The 18,791-nt window shown below is 46.6% G+C and overlaps 1 protein-coding gene across 1 annotated transcript in view; it reads left to right on the top strand.

Annotated features, from left to right (window-relative positions):
* Positions 1-11,499: 11,499 nt before the first annotated feature.
* NET1 (neuroepithelial cell transforming 1) overlaps positions 11,500-18,791 on the top strand; it is a 77,144-nt gene continuing 69,852 nt past the window's right edge. Inside the window, exon 1 of the mRNA XM_032797489.2 lies at positions 11,500-11,586. Within this exon, the coding sequence (XP_032653380.1) occupies positions 11,555-11,586 (32 nt within the window). The 5' untranslated portion in view covers positions 11,500-11,554. The remainder of the gene's footprint in view (positions 11,587-18,791) is intronic.

The following is an 18,791-nucleotide window of genomic DNA, read 5'->3' as shown; positions in this document are numbered from 1 at the left end:
CCAGTGCTGCAGATCTCCACAAGGAAGGTGTGGCTTGCTTACTCTAAAAGTGAGCCACAAACTGTGGCACCATTGAAAAGGTGCCAGGAGATAATTGCAGGAAACTAAAACAATGACAAGATTGGGGAGACTGTCTCACTCTTTCCTTCTCCAGTCCAGAAGGAGTGTATTTCTGTCCCTATTGGCCAAGCTGGAGTCCAGATGGGCAATGCCTGTTGGGAACAGTACTGTCTAGAGCATGGGATTCAGCCAGATGGCAGCATTCCTAGTAATAAAGCAACTGAACAATCTGACTCTTCCTTTGGGACCTTCTTCAGTGAGACTGGATCTGGAAAGCACATGCCTAGGGCAGTGTTCATAGACCTGGGACCACCAGCCATTGGTAAGAAAACTGCCTCTATAGAAACTCTGCCAGGATAGTTTGATCCTCTTTATGACAGGCTGGGGGCAGGGCAGAATTGCCCTTTCTGTTCTGCCACATGTAAACAGGGTCATTCATCAGTTGGAACCACTTCTCCAGGTACAAAACAAGCTTTTTAGACTCGTCACATGGCTCAAAACAGGGGCACTCAACCTCTTCCGAAGTGTTGCCCACGCGTTGGCCGAGGTTCTGATGGCTCCTGTAGTGGAGTGGTCACTGGCTCCTGTCATAAAGGGCTTAAAACAGCCCAGGAGAGGGCTGTGGCTGGAGGGAAGCAGCCTCAGCTGTGGCCACGACCCAATCAGGGGCCAGCTGGCCCTAATAAGAGGGCAGTGGGCTAGGAGCAGACAGTCACTCTCTCGCCTTTGGAGAGGGAGGGACCTGGCTGCTGGGGAGCAAACCAAGGTACCTGAGGTGGAGAAGGGCTGAGGGAAGGCCAGAGGAGCTGGGGAGCTCCGGTTTGAAACCCCCCCAGCTGCCGGCCTAGTCTAAGGCCAAATAGGTACTGGGATTGCAGGGGGCAGCCCAAGGGTAAGCAGAGGGAGCAGGTCCAAACCCACCCTTGCCTGTGATGAGTGGCTTATATACTGAAGTCTGCCCCAGTGAACGGGGGCTAGATGGGGACTGGGCAGTAGCCATATACTGAGGCGAGGTGGGGGTAGGGGGTGGGGGTTCCCTTGGAAGAGGGGAGACCCAGAGACTGTGGGGTTACTGCCAGGGGCAGCACCCCAGTAGAAAGGGGCACCAAGGTCTGGAAGGGACATGGGGGGCCCAGTGGTAGTGAGACACTGACCGACAGAGGGCGCTCCGGAGGCTGGAAGCTAATTCCCCAAGAGACCAGCAGGAGGCGCTGCAGGGGGGAGTCCCACACCATCACACTCCCTTCCCTATTGCAACTGAGTGGACTACTTCCTCTCCCACCTAGCATCGGGCAGGTTCTTCGTGACCATTACAGCAACTAGTTACGTGGAAAACTCATAGAACAGTATCTTAAACCACAAAATCTAATGTCATAACCATAATCCATTTCAAACACACCAAGCTTGCGGGGAGAAATGGAGTTAAGAGCAGTCTGCTTAATCCTCTTTCCCACGGCCAGCTGGTCCCATCCCACTTCTTTCTGGTTGTCTTCTCCCAATGAACATGCTTCTCTGCTGTGTTTGGTTTTCTTCTCCCCAGGATGTGCTACATAGGTCCTAACTTTTTTCTCCTGACCTGGGTAGCAATTTCGTTCTGCTGTGAGGGTTGGCAATTTCCCTGGGAAAAAAATTGTTTAGGACAGGGGGCTAGCGAATACTGGTATAAGCCAGGAAACTGGAGAAAATAACTGCATCAGTATCCAGCAAGCATAGAACAAATCTCTTTAAACTTGGATACCTCCATTCAAAGCTGAGGAATAGGCTCTGTCTATCCAGTTGGTCTTCTGCTACAGACTGCTACAGGACCAAGTGGATCTGGACTGGTAGTCTGCAACTCTGATTACTTCTGATTTGCTTAATGCTTCACGCCTACAGTTCTGCAATATTGGCATTTCCATACATAGGCGCCGACTTTGTGGGTGCTCTAGGGCTGGAGCACTCACAGAAAAAAATAGTGGGTGCTCAATTCCCACTCACAGCCCTGCAGATCAGCTCCTTCCCCTCCTCCCCCAGGCCGTCAGTGGGCCCTGCTGATCAGCTCCTCCCCCCCGACAATCTCCTGCCCGCTGCAATCAGCTGTTCAGCAGCATGCAGGAAGCGCTGGGGGGAAGGGAGAGGAGTGGAGGTGGGAAGGGGCAGAGTGAGGGCAGAAAGGGGCAGGGGAAGGGATGGGAAGGTTGGTGTGGGGCCAGGGTCTGGGACAGAGTAGGGGTCGAGCAGCCTCTGGGAACAGAGGAAGTCGGTAGCTATGCTTTCAGAAATGAAATGGTTTTGACTTTTGTTTACGTAACATTGAAAACTGAAAATACCTAACCAAAATGTGTAGTCATTCTGATGTTCGATATTATAACTGCATAATATGCCCACTGCAGTTTTCCTTTTTTTTGTACAGTCCTAAATCTAAAGATCTGCTGCCTTATGTAACCACATCTTGAATATGTAACTGAAACTAATGAATGTAGCATACATTCATGAAACCATTTTTAAAACAGAAAATGTCTTCAGGTGGGACTACCGAGCGTTTCCTAAGGCAGTAAAAACCAAGATTTTTGCCTGGTAAAAAAATACCCCTTGCAAATACCATGCCATCCCTGGCTGCTGTTGGTTGATAAGATCTAACCTCAGGGACTGCTACTAGCTCCTCTGCACAGAGGCAGCCAGGGTTCCCTTGTAAATGCTTCTATAGGCTTCCAGGCTCTTATCCAAGTTTTTCACTGCTGCAGATACCTCTGGGTAATGGTTGACAGTAAGCAGAGCCCTGCACTGTGTCCGTGGGCCACAGTTCAGGATCTCTGGGTTAGAATAATTAAATTGCCTTTACAGTTTTGCAGAAGAGATTTGAACTGGGATCTATTGTTCACTGTTCCACCCTGAGCAGTTCATCACTTGCAAGGAGGATGCTGCCAACAACAATGGGAGGGACCACTCCACCGCTGGGAAGGATATCCTCCATCCTGTTAGTGAGAGCACACATAAAATGGCAAGTCGAGAACCTGATTTCCTCTACAAGTGAAAGGGGCAGGAGGAGCAGCAATATTTCTCTCCTATCAGTCTATTATAGGGTAGTATGCCAAAGTACTACAAGTTTTCCAAAGATAGATGATGTCTCTCCCTGCCTCATGGGCGGCGGGTATCAAAGGCCTGTAGGGTTGCCAACTTTGTAATCACACAAAACCGAAAACCCCTGCCCCAAGGTCCCGTCCCATCCCACCCCTTTTACAAGGCCCCTCCCCGGGTGGCTCCATTTTCTCCCCCTCCTCTCCCATTGCTCATTCTTCCCCACCCTCAGTCACTTTCACAGGGCTGGGGCAGGGTGCTGAGGTGCGGAGGGTGAGGGCTCTGGCGGGGGGTGAAGGCTCTGGGCTGGGGCAGGGAATTGAGATGCGGGGGGGTATGAACTGTGGGTGTGGGCTCTGGGTGGGGCCAGAAATGAGAGATTCAGAGTGCGGGAGAGGGTTCTGGGCTGGGGCAGGGGGTTGAGGTACAGGAGGGGTGTTGGCTCTGGCTGGGGATATGAGCTCAGGGGTGGGGCCGGGGATGAGGTATTTGGGGTGCAGGAAGGGCCTCCCGGCTAGGGCAGGAGGGTGGGGTGCGAGAGGGGGTGTGGGATCCTGGCAGCGCTTACCACGGTTCCCAGGAAGCAGCCGCCAGGTCCCTGCAGCCCCTAGATGCATGGGTGGCCAAGGAGACTCCACGCGCTGCCCTCGCAGCTCCCATTGGTCATGGTTCTCAGCCAATGGAGCTGCAGAGCCAGCTCTCGCGGGGAGAACCTCCCTGGCCACCCATGCGGCTAGGGTCTGCAGGGAGCTGGAAGCCGCTTCCGGGAGCCACACGGAGCTAGGGCAGGCAGGGAGCTTAGCTCTGGGCCCCTACTCCACTGCTGACCGGACTTTTAAAGGCCCAGTTGGCAGTGCCGACTGGAGCCGCTAGCGTCCCTTTTCAACTGGGTGTTCCAGTTGAAAACTGGACGGCTAGCAACCTAAAGGCCAGGGCAGGCTAAGCCTCCCCTGACCCAGGCTGTGGCCCCACTCATGTTCCCTCAGGAGGCCCCGCCCTCCCACTCCCTCTCCCCTGTATCCAGCTGGGGCTCAGCTCCAGCCCATGACCAGGAGCTGGGACCCAGTGCCGGCCAGGGCCACAGTCCAGCCCGGGGCATGGGGGGAGTCGGGCTGGTGGCCTGGCATGGGGGCAGTCAGGGTCTCGGGTGGAAGCACTGGGATAGTCCCTTCGTTGAAGAGCATACAGCTTAAATGCAAAAACAGATGGAAGGGATGGCGGAGGAATGAAGGTGTAACCGACACTTGAGTTTTCTTCATAAACTGTAAGTCCAGGCTTCCCTTCCTGCTCTCCCTCCATAATTCAGCCTATTTTCCCCCTTAACCTCAGAAAATCCGAGTGTCCTTATGCTCCTCCCTCCAACCCTTCCTCTACAGAGATGAGCTGTGTAATCAGAAATTAAGTAAACAAGAGGCCTATGTCATTTTAACTTTCTGTGGATATTGTGAAATGGCTGCGTAAAACAGTGGTGGGCTTACAATTCAATTTATGTTTGGTTATGAGGCTTTCGTTTGTCCTTGGAGCGATGTTAGTTTTAATTGGGTTTTGATGTGGTGACTGGAGTGGACTATTGCAATGCCCTAAAGTACTCCAGACTCTCAGAAGTTTTACACAAACATTAGCTAGTGTGTAAATGACTGAATCTCATTTTGGCTGGTCACTGGCATAGCTATTGTGTAGCCGTCCTTGATTCAATAGGCGAGACAAACATGTCAGTGACAAAGGTGCAGGGACCACTGCATCGTGATGTTCTGCAGTTCAACTTGACTAGACTGAATCAGGCAGCGGAACAGAAAATGAGTGGTACTGGAGCTGCCGCGATGGAAAGCAAACAGAATGGAGTTGCCAAGGATAGTGACAGACTGAGGGTGCTTCCCACACTGCAAGAGAACAGCTGCTCAAAACTTCTCAGTAATGGCAGAAGGGAGCACAGTGGAGATAAAGGGATAGGGTGCAAAAGGGAATGGGTAGAAACAAGGTCTGAGACATCCATACAGATATGTTGATCTGAGCAGGGAGAGGTGGAGCTGTGAACTTCAGTACATAATTCATGGGAATAGGTGAGAGCCCCTAGGATCTGATTGCAAAGAAGAAACAAAAGGGATTTGTGGATCCCTTTGAAACACCTTCAGGGCAGAAAGAGGCTCGTCAAAGGCAAAATCTTGGAATTCAGCAAAGCAGAAGACGACATAAAATGTTTGTTTCACCATAATCACAGTTCCCCTCAGCCAGTGGCTCATGGGGGCTGACAGTTTAGGCACATCAGTTTCATAGCCAACTGTACACAAGGGAGTGGTGTGGCCAGCATCATGTCCAACTGCATTTGACTGCCCTAACCTGATGGATCAGCTTGCAGCTAGGTGAACTGGAGGTGGTCTCTCAGAATGCCTTAACCATGCAGCCACGGCTATTGCGGGAGCCTGGGCCCAGCTGGATCACAGGTTTGATCTGATGTACGTGAAATGGGCCTTTGTGCATTGGTATGTGGGGGAGGGGATGGAGGAGGGGGAGTTCTCTGAAGCCAGGGAGGAAATGGCTGCTGTTGAGAAAGACTATGAGGAAGTTGGGTTGGATTCTGCAGATGGGGAAGAAGTAGATGATGATAAATGTTAATCCTTAACTATAAAGAAAAGGGAGAATATCAAATGTTGGCGGTATGAATGCAACCTACTGACCAACAATTAAAGTGGGAACAAAAGGCTAGATACTCCACAACCCTGCAACTTGTCATACGACAAGTCAGCACCTCAATAAAATAAGCAAAGCTGATTCCATTCCTAATCTGTCTGATCTTTTCAAACCACATCAAGACTCAAAATCTGACTATGCGGGTTTTGCAGGAGACTTTCATGCTGACAATAAATCTGATCTATCTACTAAGTTCTTCCTGCCTACCCTTCATTCCACCTCTGGCACTAGCAGATGTCCGAATGACATACCATCTGGCATTTCTGTACCCCTTGAACTTTTGCCTAGACACTCAAAGTTATGTGTGCTTAGCCCAATGGTGAACTCTAACAAAGAAATCCTCATACCCCAATCTTTTGCAACATAACATTTAACTTCATTCTGAGAACAGCTGCACATCTGTGGTGTGCTCTCTAGCAGCCTCTGAATAGCCTTGTCACTTACCAAAAGAGCCTATGCAGTAACTTATGCCACTGAGATGCATACTGTATGTGTACCTTTCCTGGGTATCAAAGTATTGTTGAACAATTCCCAAATGGAAGTGGAGACTGTCTTACAGCAGACCACATTCATCTAGGTCTTCTAAAAGACTCTTCCATCATAGCACTGGTGACAGCCAGAAAGCTAGTGGTGTTAAGGCTGTCCAATCTTAGATGGAATCAACTTGCAATCCAGTCTTTATAATTTGTTAAACTTTTCTTTACTAGTCCCAGAGTGCCCCTGTCCTCAGCTGTCCCTCTGAGGAAGGTAGTGACTGTCTCTTATCTTCTGGGTTTTTTTGCTGGCATGAAGACCAGCCCAAATAGAAGCAACTGTCCCTGCAGGGGAAATGGTGAAAGTGACAGACTAAGGGCTGTCATGCCGAGACCATAACAGGCTTCAAAAAAGAACTAGATAAATTCATGGAGGATAGGTCCATCAATGGCTATTAGCCAGGATGGACAGGGAGGGTGTCCCTAGCCTCTGTTTGCCAGAAGCTGGGAATTAGCGACAGGGGATGGGGCATAATCACTTGATGATTACTTGTTCTGTTCATTCCCTCTGGGCATAATCACTTGATGATTACTTGTTCTGTTCATTCCCTCTGGAGCACCTGGCACTGGCCACTGTTGGAAGACAGGATACTGGGCTAGATGGACCCTTGGTCAGACCCAGTAGGGCCATTCTTATGTTCTTATGTTATGTTCTTATGCACAAACTGAAAAAGTAAATTGCTTCTGTCAATCAAAATAGCAGGTGTTTGGAATAAGAGGTGACAGTGTAAGGAAGAAACGTATTAAAGTCTTCTACTTAGATCATATAAAGCACTTGCTGGTACCAGAAGAATGCGAGAAAACCATGGCAGACCTGCATAGATGGCCAAACTTAACTTCTGTTGTAAGAACTGGCTAACAACAACTCTTCAGCACTAACACAGAATAAACATCCATTGTCCTCATGCCCTATCTGGGGAAGCTCAGGGCAGGTCTAAAATGCTTAAAACACTTAAAAAGCTGCAGCGATGCAAATGTGGCACTCTAGCACTTTAGTGAAGATGCTACTGCACCGACAGGAGAGCTTCTCCCATCAGTGTAGTAGTTAATCCATCATAGCTCTCCCATCAACATAGCATTATCTACACTAGGAGTTAGGCTGGTATAATTGTGTTGCTCAGAATTGTGGATTTTTCAGGGCTGGTCTACACTAGGGGAGGGGATCGATCTAAGATGCGCAACTTCAGCTACGTGAATAACATAGCTGAAGTCAAAGTATCTTAGATTGAATTACTTACCGTCCTTACGGCGCGGGATCGATGTCCGCGGCTCCCCCTGTCGACTCCGCTACCGCTGTTCACATTGGTGGAGTTCTGGAGTCGACAGAACACGTTCGGGGATGCGATATATCGCGTCTAGATGAGACGCGATATATCAATCCCGAGAAATCAATTGCTACCCGCCGATACGGCGGGTAGTGAAGACGTAGCCTCACACTGCTGAATAATGTAGTTATATGGATATACGTTTGTAGTTTAGACAGGGCTTCAGTATCCTGTAAAATTGGGTGTCAATTAATGTAGTTTATTTTAGTGACTGTTTTGACTACAAAATTAAGTCAACCTGCTTTATGTCGGCATACTGCCATCACAGTAATTACATCGCTTGTGCATGTCTACAGCTCGCTCTTTTTTGGCGATGTGCATCCTCACTAGGAATGCTTGTATTGATTGTATTCTGAGTGGGGCATGGTGGAATGGCTTCTGAAGCCAATAACAGTCAATATAAGCATAGTGTAAAGTATCAGGGGGTAGCCGTGTTAGTCTGTATCCACAAAAACATCTGAAGAAGTGAGGTTTTTTAACTCACCAAAGTTTATGCCCAAATAAATCTGTTAGTCTTTAGTGCCACTGGACTCCTTGTTGACATAAGCATAATACAATGACACTGCGTCAACCTAAATACATTGACAGTGACTCTATGCCTCTTGTGGGAGGTGGAGTTAAGTCAATGTAGCAGGGCTGTTACAGAGGTGGAGCGAATTTTTAGTGTAGACACTTCCATAGGTTAGGCCAACTTAAGCCTCCTTGTCAACCTAACTCCATAGTGTTGACTAGACCTTAGTGGATTGAATTTCACCATGGTCTTTTACATTATGTTAGAAGTCCATGAAATGGTACAGATAGCCATGAGATCCCATAATATCATTGCAAAACACTTTCATTTGCTTTCTAGTTGCTGTTTTTTTATTGTTTTCCCTTTTTCTTCCTGTTTACAGTTTTTAAATTCTACTAAGCTGCATGCTAAAAGTGTTCAGTGCTAGACAGTGTGACGTTATTGATATAGTCTGGACCCATATAGAACATAGTTGCAACCAAGGTCCTGTAGTGGCACCAAATCTTATGTAAAGGCGGTCCATATAAGTGTCTAAGACAGGTTATGGGTTGCTGATTATGATTACGCTGTCTGTATGCATGTGTCATTTTGGTAGTTGAAGTTATGAATATTGGCTCTATACTGTCTGTACTTCAAACTTATGCTATGCTTCTGGGAGACATCCGAGACAAGTTGGTGTCAGCTTGTGCCTAGCCTGCTTGATGGCCCATTAAGGACCATCAGCTATACAACTGACCCACTAAGAGAGGCAGATACGCCTTGTAACTCAGCAAGTATGCAGGAACTTGCCCATGTGACTCCAGACTCCCATTTTGCTGTAATTTTCCACAGTAAGGAAAAGAGGTTCTTACACCTGGAAAAACTATAAGGCTGTTGCCCCATCACCATCTTGTTTTCAGTTCTGCTTCTTACCTCTGGAGCAACTTTGCTACAAACTGAACCTTTGAACAAAGACTGATGACCCATCCCAGCGGGGGATGTCCTCCAGAGACTTGATTTAAACCTGCAGTTTACTCCATCACTGCTACAAGCCTGAACTAAGAACTTTGTCATTACTGTATGTAATTGATTCTATTTAACCAATTCTAGCTCTCATCTATATCCTTTTCCTTTTATGAATAAACCTTTAGATTTTAGATTCTAAAGGATTGGCAACAGCATGATTTGTGGGTAAGATCTGATTTGTATATCGACCTGGGTCTGGGGCTTGATTCTTTGGGATCAAGAGAACCTTTTTCTTTTATTGGAGTGTTGGTTTCCATAACTATTCATCCCCAGGAGGAGTGGCACTGGTGGTGATACTGGGAAACTGGAGTGTCTAAGGCAGTCGTCCCCAGCGTGGTGCCCGTGGGGGCATCTTAATACGCCCACGTCCTGGCCCCCGGGACAGCACCAGCCGAAATGCCGCGGCGAATTTTGGCAGGGACGCCTCTCACTGACGCCACTTTGCCGTCAACAAGTGACGTCATCGAGAGGCGTCGCTCCCGAATTTCGGCAAGGACGCCTCTTGATGACGTCGCTTGTCGATGGCAAGTGGCGTCATCAAGAGGCGTCGCTGCCACGGCATTTCGGCGGGTGCTCCGCTGCCGCGGTGGTCCTTCAGCTGGCGCCCACCAGCCAAAAAGGTTGGGGACCACTGGTCTAAGGGAATTGCTTGTGTGACTTGTGGTTAGCCAGTGGCTGGTTTGGTTTGCCTTAGAGGTGGAAAAACCCCAGCCTTGGGCTGTAACTGCCCTGTTTTAAGCGATTTGTCCTGAATTGGCACTCTCAGTTGGGTCCCGTCAGAACCGCATCGTCACAGAGGGCAAAACTTCTGATTAAAATAGTGGAAGTTGACAACACTGATAAATCTGCAAAAAAACTTCTTAGGTAACAGGGCCTATGCTAAAACCAAAATTTCCTTACTTGAGGGAGGAAGCAGGCCTGGTTGGGTAAAAAAATCTGTAGAGACAAAATCAGAAATGGCATTAAACGTATTTAGTATCCTGTAGATTCTAGCACTGTATGAAGTCAGCAGCTCAAGTCCTCATGCACTAGATAATATCACAGCTTGCTTTTGTGCAGCCTCCTCTCCTCAATGGCTGCTTCCCCCCTAGTGTTTTAATTTTCTCAGCTAACAACTAGTTTCACCACATCAAAACTTGGAACAGCACTTATACTGCAATTACAAGCAGCTCAGATGATTTCTCCTTATGTGAGCGGGGCCTTCCAAAATCATACATGCCAGGGCTAGAGCCTAGTTTCCTTAGGGCAGCAGGGTGCAAAGAAATGAGAGATTTTGGTACGTTTACACTGCAGCTAGGTGGAAGCCTCCTAGCCCCCAGGGACAGACACATGCTAGCTCGGCTGGAGCTACTGTGCTAGAAGTAGCAGCGGGAGACTGGTGCGCTCGAGCTTTGGGGGGGCAGGAGGCTGAACAGCTGGAGCTACACCAGCCTCACTTATCAGAGGGGTAGCCGTGTTAGTCTGGATCTGTAAAAGCCGCAAGGAGTCCTGTGGCACCTTATAGACTAACGTTTTGGAGCATGAGCTTTCGTGGGTGAATACCCACTTCGTCGACGAAAGCTTCACCCACGAAAGCTCATGCTCCAAAATGTCGTTAGTCTATAAGGTGCCACAGGACTCTTTGCTGCTTTTACAGCCTCACTTATTTTTAGTATCCTGGCTTAAGCGCTGCTAGCGCCAGTCTGCCAACCCAGGCTGGCTCCCAGCTGCACGGCAGGCACTTTACATGCCCCTCACTGCCCACCATGGCCCCGATACTCATGGGCTCCACAGCAAGGGGCTATTCTCAAGTCCTTGGCAGAGAGACTGCCCTGCTGGTGGGGCAGTACCATCATGGGTACCAGCCAGCTGAGGCAATGTGGACAAGGGGGGGGGCGGGGTCACGGGGCAAGGAGACCTGAGGGCCCTCTCTCTGCCCTGTTTCCCCTCCCCTGTCTACAGGAGCTCACAGCGCATGTGCAGCACGGAGCTGCCCTTCGCCTGTTTTCAGCACAAAGAGCCCCGCCCCGAAGCGGAGGGCAGCCAGGCTAGCCCCGCCCCCTCACGCTGCAGCGCTCTCAACCTTGCCCCTAGGCCGCCCCGCCCCGCCGTCTCCTAGCAACCAGCGGCAGCGCTGATTGGCCCGGGTGCTGGCCGCCGCCATTTTCAAACCGCTGTGGGCCTGCTGCCGCCATTAGCCCGTGAGGTGAAGCGGCCCGGCCTGGCTTCCCCCCCCCACGTTCCCCCCCCGGGGCTGCCCGGAGCCAGGCCTGGGCATGGAGAGCGGGCCCGGCCCGTGCGGGGACAAGCCCCCCAGGAGGAGACGGAGCAGGGCCAGCACCAGCGCCCGGGCCAACCGCTCCCCCGCGGCGGAGACAGAGGCGACCCCGGGCGGGATGGGATCAGCCTCGGCCTCCTCCTGCAGCCGGTAGGTGCAGCCGACCCCAGCGTCCTCCTCCTGTTCTGGGCCAGGGACCCCCGAGTCGTCCGGCCCAGCGAGGGGGACCGCCCCCCCCCCCAGGAGGCACGAGCCCGCGGGGACGCCCAGGATTAAAAACCTCCCGCCGCTCAAACAAACAGTGAGGCTGAAGCAGGTTTCTGGCCCCAGCCCTCCCTGCACTGCGGGCGTTTCTCTTGCCTGCGTAGGAACGGATCGTTTCTCCTGGTCCCCTCCATGTAAGGATACGGCAAGAGGTGTAGGTGGGCAAAGGCGGAAAGGCTTTAAATGCAGATCTAGCGTTGGCTGCTGGGTCCCTGCACGCAATGTTGCCTAGAAATCCCAGTTGTGGACCTGGACCCTCCGTTGTGCTAGGTGCTGTACAAATTGAACAAAGAGACTGAAGCTGCTCTAAACGTGGCCAGCCAGGGAAAAGAGAAACGTTTTTGCCTCTTTTGTAAAAGAGGCGTAAAAATACCTTAAAGGCTTTTCCCCCTGCCTGTATTAGTTAAAAATAACACTACACAGTGAGGTATTTACCCGCTTGGGTAACACCATAGTTGGCTGGAGAACTAGAAAAATTACACCATCTCAAACAGAAAGCAAGTGAAATCTGAGCTAGGAAGTGGTTTTTAACTGGACTTTTAACACCTCCTGTGTCTCAAGTGTTTTAATCAAATAACTCCTTTTGATATGGATTCAGTAAACCCCCCCCCCCCCTTCCAGTTAAGAGCTGAGAAATCTCACAATAAACACTTGAAACCTGAGTCCACCAGTGAAGTCAGGACTCTGAGTCTTCTTTCCTTTGGGTGGTGGGAGAGAAGTGACCCTTAACTTTTTAAATCAGCAGGTCCCAGTAACTTGTATCCAAGAGTTTTAAAAGAGCTGGTTGACTATTATACTGGTTTTCAATAAGTTTTGGAGCACTGGGAAAGTTCCAGAAGATACAAGAAAGCTAATGTGCCAGCTTTTAAAAAGGCTGAGCAGGGATACTTGGCTAATTATAGGCCTGCCAGCTTGACATTCTCCATGGGTAAGATAAGTGGAGCAGCTGATTCGGGACCTGATTAATGAAGAATTGAAGGAGGGTAATGTCATTCATGAAACTCAACATGGGGTTATGGAAAATAGATTCTGTCAAACCAACTAGATATCTTGGGATAGCTCAGTGGTTTGAGCATTGTCCTGTTAAACCCAGGGTTGTGAGCTCAATCCTTGAGGGGGCCATTTAGGGATCTGGAGCAAAAATCTGTCTGGGGATTGGTCCTGCTTTGAGCAGGGGGTTGGACTAGATGACCTCCTGAAGTCCCTTCCAATCCTGATAGTCTATGAGACAGAACACCCATCTTTTTATAAAAGCAGCAAAGAATCCTGTGGCACCTTATAGACTAACAGACGTTTTGGAGCATGAGCTTTCGTGGGTGAATACGCACTTCATCGGATGCATGTATTCACCCACGAAAGCTCATGCTCCAAAACATCTGTTAGTCTATAAGGTGCCACAGGACTCTTTGCAGCTTTTACAGATCCAGACTAACACGGCTATCCCTCTGATACTTATCTCATAAAAAATGGTGTCTACAAGTTTGGTTGATAAAGGTAATAGTGTTGATATCATACTTGGACTTCTGAAAGGCATTTGACTTGGTACTGCATTGCATTTTGATTAAAAAATTAGAATGATATAAAACTAATTAGAGACAAGGTGGGTGAGGTGATATTTTTTATTGAACCAACTTCTATTGGTGAGAGAGCCATGTTTTTGAGCTACACCATGCTCTTCCTCAGGTCTGGGAAAGGTATTCTGAATATTATAGCTAAATACAAGGTCAAACAGATATAGTTTAGTATAAGTAGTTATAGTCTATCTAACTGCTTGACCTTGTATTTAGCTGTAATACTCAGAATGCCTTTCCCAGACCTGAGGAAGAGCGCTGTGTAGCTTGTCTCTCTCACCAACAGAAGTTGGTCCAGTAAAAGATATTACCTCACCCACCTTGTGTGTCTAATGTCCTGGGACCGACACAGCTACAACCGCACTGCATACATAAAACAAAGATGGCACACAGTAAAGGGATTAAAAACTGGTTTACTTAAGTCTCAGAATGTAACTGTAAATGGACAATCATCATCAAGCAGGTATGTTTCCAGGGGGTCCTGCATGGATCTGTTCTTGGCCCTATGCTATTTAACATTTTTATCAATGACCTAGCAGAAAATATAAAATCATCACTGATTAAAATTTGCAGATGACACACAAATTGGGGGAGTGGTAAATAATTAACAGGGCAGGTTATTGATTCAGAGCTATCTGGATCACTTTGTAAGCTGGGGGCAAGCAAACAATTTTTTTTTTAAATACGGGTAAATGTATACATCTGGGAACAAATAATGTAGGTCATATTTACAGGATGGAGGACTGTATCCTGGGAAGCAGTTACTCTGGAAAAAGATGTTGTGGTCTTAGTGGATGATCAGCTAAACATTAGCGTCTGGTGTGATGCTGGGAAAGATTATTTTCTCTCTTTTTGCACTGGTGTAATGGTTGCTGAAATACTGTGTCCAGTCCTGGTGCTTACAGTTCCAGATGCATGTTGATTAATTGGAGAGAGTTCAGAGAAGAGCCAGGAGAATGATTAAAGGATTAGACAACATGCCTTAGTGATGATCTGAGTAGATGAGCAACTTGACTCTAACAAAGAGATGGTTAAGGGGTCACTTGATTACAGGGCTGGTCTACACTGAAAACTTACATTGGCATAACTATGCCAATCTAAACCCCGGTGTACACAGAGCTAAGTCAACGGAAGAATTCGTCCATTGATCTTGCTATAGCCTCTCAGGGAGGTGGATTAACAGGAGATCCTTTCCTGTCACTGTAGTGTCTACACTGAAGTGCAACAGTGGCACAGCTGCAGCATTGCAATTGAATTCTGGAAGCTGAAGCTAGACAAATTTCAGACTGAAATAAGGTGCAAATTTTTAATAGTGAGAGTAAGTAATGGAAGGATTAACTAAGGATCACGGTGGATTCTCAATCACTTAAATCGGGATTGGATATTTTTCTAAAAGATCTGCTCTAGGAATTATTTTGAGGAAGTTCTGTGGCCTGTGTTATAGAGGAAGTCAGTCTAAATGATCACAATAGTCCCTTCTGCCTTTGGAATCTAGGAATCTGACATTACAGCTAAGAGTTGTGTTTAATGTCTTGTTTCATCCGTCATTCAACATATGTTTGTTTATTGGTGATGTTGATTTGTCTGTTTTATAATTTACAAAGTTTTTTTCCTTGTGTGGGATTATGCTATTCTAGAGACTTGTTAGACTTTGCAGTTGTTTATATCCTGTCCGCCGTAAAGATATTTGGGAACATTTACAAAAAAATAAATAAATGCTATCTCTTGCCAACCATTTGTAACAAATTAGACCACTTTGTTATTACTGGTGACCCTTGTTTTCTGTGATTAAAAAACAAAACACTTCAATTAGCATTTTTCTGCAATTAAAATGACATGCTATATAGGAGGGCCGCATAAACTGAAACATAACCTTGTGTGGGCCAAACAGATTCTGCCTTCAGAGCTCGGCGGCTGGAGAATGGCAGCTGTTGGCTAGGCACCCAGCTCTGAAGAAAGGAAAGGTGGCAATACCCAGTGCTTTATTTGTGCCAGGGCTCTGCCCCGGCACCTCTGGGCTTGATATGTCAGTTATGAAAGTTCATATTTAAAAAAAAGAACTTGAGCCACAGCACCTTTTTCATTACAAATTAAGCACTGGCAATACCATATTATGCCACCCTTATTTCTGCGCTGTTGCAGGTTGTGGCACTGCCTTCAGAGCTGGGTTCTCGGCCAGGATCTATCACTCTCCACTCTGTCTTCAGAGCTGGGGAGATGGAGTAAAAACTAAAGATTCTCTGTAAAAATGCAAATAACCAGGGATCCTAGAAATCCATTTGCTAGAGAAAAAACTGGTTATTACCACTCTCCTCCAGCTACTAACTCAACTTTCCTGGGGTTTGTGTCCAGCATTCACACTGGCTGCAGCAGCGTTAGATCTGGCTCACAACTGCCTATGCCCTGGCCTCCAATGTCCGTTTATTTCAATGGTAAATATATCATCATCTCAATGAATGTCAAAAAAACCTCAAAGCTATGAAAAGTCAAGACAAATATTCAATCTGGCTTTCTCTTCTTACTACTTAGGAAATGATTTCTACAACTATAGTAGCTTATGTGGAATGTGCATAATTCTAGTATTGTGTTCTGGGAGCAGTTATGGCAGTATATTTAATGTGTATACTTTAAGTTGCTGAACAGCGTCAAAGGCCCACAGAGCATGAGAAAGGTGTTTCTTTAATTGGCCAGCCTAAATCTAAATAGATAAAATATTGTTTAGCATTACTTTAAAATGACTGGCTTTAGTAAAACATCCTCCACTCTAGATGGCACAACTGCTTATGTAAACATTTTAAAGTTAATGTTAAAAACCTTATCCTATAATAAGCTGGTATGGGTCAAATTGTAGCATAGATGGGGATGACAGTGCTGAAGTCTTTAGGTTGCTGTATAAGCTGATGGAATGCTTACTTATTATTTGTATTATCATAATGCCTAGCAGCTGTATTAATGGACTAGGATCTCATTGTGCTAGTGTCAAGGCTGAATCTTCACTCTGTCACGCCGAGTGCAGAAGTGGGGGCCTGCAAGGATTCTAAAAATTAATACTTGCCACTCCAGGCTTGTATTAAGGTCCGAAGGTTACAGCTTTTCTCTGACCTTGACTTGGTAAATGCTGCTACCACTCAAATGCAAAAAACAAAAAAACAAAAAAAAAAACCCTTGGACCCAGGAAGGAGCACTTAGGATTCTTCCCTGTGGGGTACCTCAAGCCCTTTTATGCCCTTCCCTCCCCACTCCAGGGAAAAGCTGAGAAAGAAAACAAAGGAAATTAGCTGTTGCCACCAGCTAATCAAACAGCACAGGCACAAACTTCTTAGAACACCAAAACTCCAATCCTGTTAAAAAAGGTAAATTTTATTCAAAACAAAAAGAAAGGAAATACATCTGGAACTTAGGCTTTTGCTAGATTTTCAAAGAGCAATTCCAAAAATCGAGCACCCAAAATAGCTTTTTTGGAGGTTCAACTTAAAGGTTACAAGCAAACAAAAGCATCTGGGGTTAACACAGAGGAGTCCACAAGCCAATAAGAAATAACCATAATCATGTCTTTTTAGACATTCCCTAATTTTACTTGCATATCCAAGGTTCCAGCTAAGCAGATTTGATAATCTATAATCATACCTGGCTTAAAGCTGTTTACAGCATTACTGCTTCATGTCCCTGCAGCCCAGAGAACAACAGACAAAGGGAAAATTTCTTTCACAATCTGAAAAAGTTCTACCTTCCCATTGATTCTTTTGGTCAGGTTCCCACTCCTTTTCTTTTACCTGTGCGCTTGATAACCCTTTACAGGTAAAGCAAGCAGAGAACAGACCAAGAGGGATTTTACAGCTAGCTGGCTGGCTACGTGCCCTCCCCACCCCGAATTCATGTATCACAGCTAGTTACTGTACAAACAAAATGACAGTCCCTGACCCAAACCGCTTAGAATCAAAGACAAGAGACAACAGATGGATACGGGCAGACTAATAAGGGAGCACAAGGAAATGCAACTATTTTGTGGACGGGCTGCATCGTCTTGTTTTAGGCTCCAATCCTGCATTTTGATCCATGCAGGTGGAGTCCTGTGCACAGACAGACCCCAAAGGAAGTTCCATGTGGGGACAGAGTTCCAGCTGCAGAGTTGCTCTGCATTTGGCAAGTTTATGTGCTAAGTAAACTCACACTTGATGCTTTATGGTGAAAGATAAATGAATCATTAAGAAACCTGAAAAAGGTATCGGTTAACATTTCAAATGTCTTCTCATTTATGGTCAGGCATTCCCTGCAATGCTGAGACCTAAATTACATAGCACTTCTGTTGTAGCAGTGCCCAGAAGCCCCAGTCGGAATCAGGCCACCATTGTGCTGGGTGCTGTACAAGTACAAAGGCATTTCCTTTGTAAGATGACAAGACACATGCAATGGTAGGGAAGAGAAAAAATAGTCAAACACATGCAATTTTATATATAAACCTTTATTTATAATAGAGTAAATTGTCCTCAGTTGTTACCTGACTGACCGACATTAACTGGATGGCTTCTTATAGTCATCACTGTTAAGAGGTCAGCCTTGAGGAGGATTAGAAAGAAAACTGTAGTGAAACATGAAGTGCCCTCCCTGAACTGATCCGTGAAGACAAGACAGTGTGGAGAAGAAACAGTTGTTTGTCAGCTTCTTAAGGCTGGCATCACTGATGTGAGTGGGACATGACATGAGGCGAGTGCTCAAGTAAGGTGATGTGGAGCTATGAAGGAACTTGAAGGTGAAGACATGAAGCTTAATTTTGATGTGGTAAAACAGGAGGAGTCACAAGAATGATTCAAAGTAGTGTGTGTTAGATGTGGTCAGAGCAGCAGGCAAAAAAAAAAATCTTAGCAGCTGCATTCTGCATGGACTAGGGAAGGATGATGTGGCTGCTAGGAAGGCCAGAGATGGAGTTACTGTAATCATGATCAAGATAAGGGTCTGGCTGTCTGCACAGAAAGAAAAGGATGAATTTTCAGGAGAGATCTGAATGAAGAATGGCCTTCCTGCACTAGTATGTGAAGTCACTGCCTTTTTTTCTCTCTTAAATCCCTCCCAACTACCTTCTTCTGCAAGAAACTCTGCATTTCACTCTTATGTTTATTCATTCTTTCCATTTATCTCACATTTGTGATTCATCATTAGTTTAGCAGCCAAGTAATACTGGTGGTGATGCCATAGTCTGCCTTTTTTCATTTTCTTCACTTCTCTTTTTCTTTTCTTTTCTTTTTTTTTTCTGGTTGTCTGAAATGAGTGTTTAAGCTCCTTGGGATAGATATTTCCTTATATATGTTGGGAGCTGCTAAGCCACTTGTTGGTTGGTAAAATAATGAGAAACAGTGCAAGATTTTACTGACTTAGATAAAAAGGAAAAACAAACAGTTGTAACTTTAACAAATAACATAATCCATATTTGAAGTGCAGCTTTCCAAAAATCTAGACACATCTTAAAATCTTCTGTTACAGCCACACTTTACTGTATTATTTTAAGAGAATATTTAACAAGAA

This window comes from Chelonoidis abingdonii, chromosome 1, assembly GCF_003597395.2.
Source record: "Chelonoidis abingdonii isolate Lonesome George chromosome 1, CheloAbing_2.0, whole genome shotgun sequence".
In the NCBI taxonomy this organism is placed as follows: Eukaryota; Metazoa; Chordata; order Testudines; family Testudinidae; genus Chelonoidis; species Chelonoidis abingdonii.
Note: the sequence above shows the minus strand (reverse complement) of the source record. Positions and strands in the feature narration are given on the sequence as shown.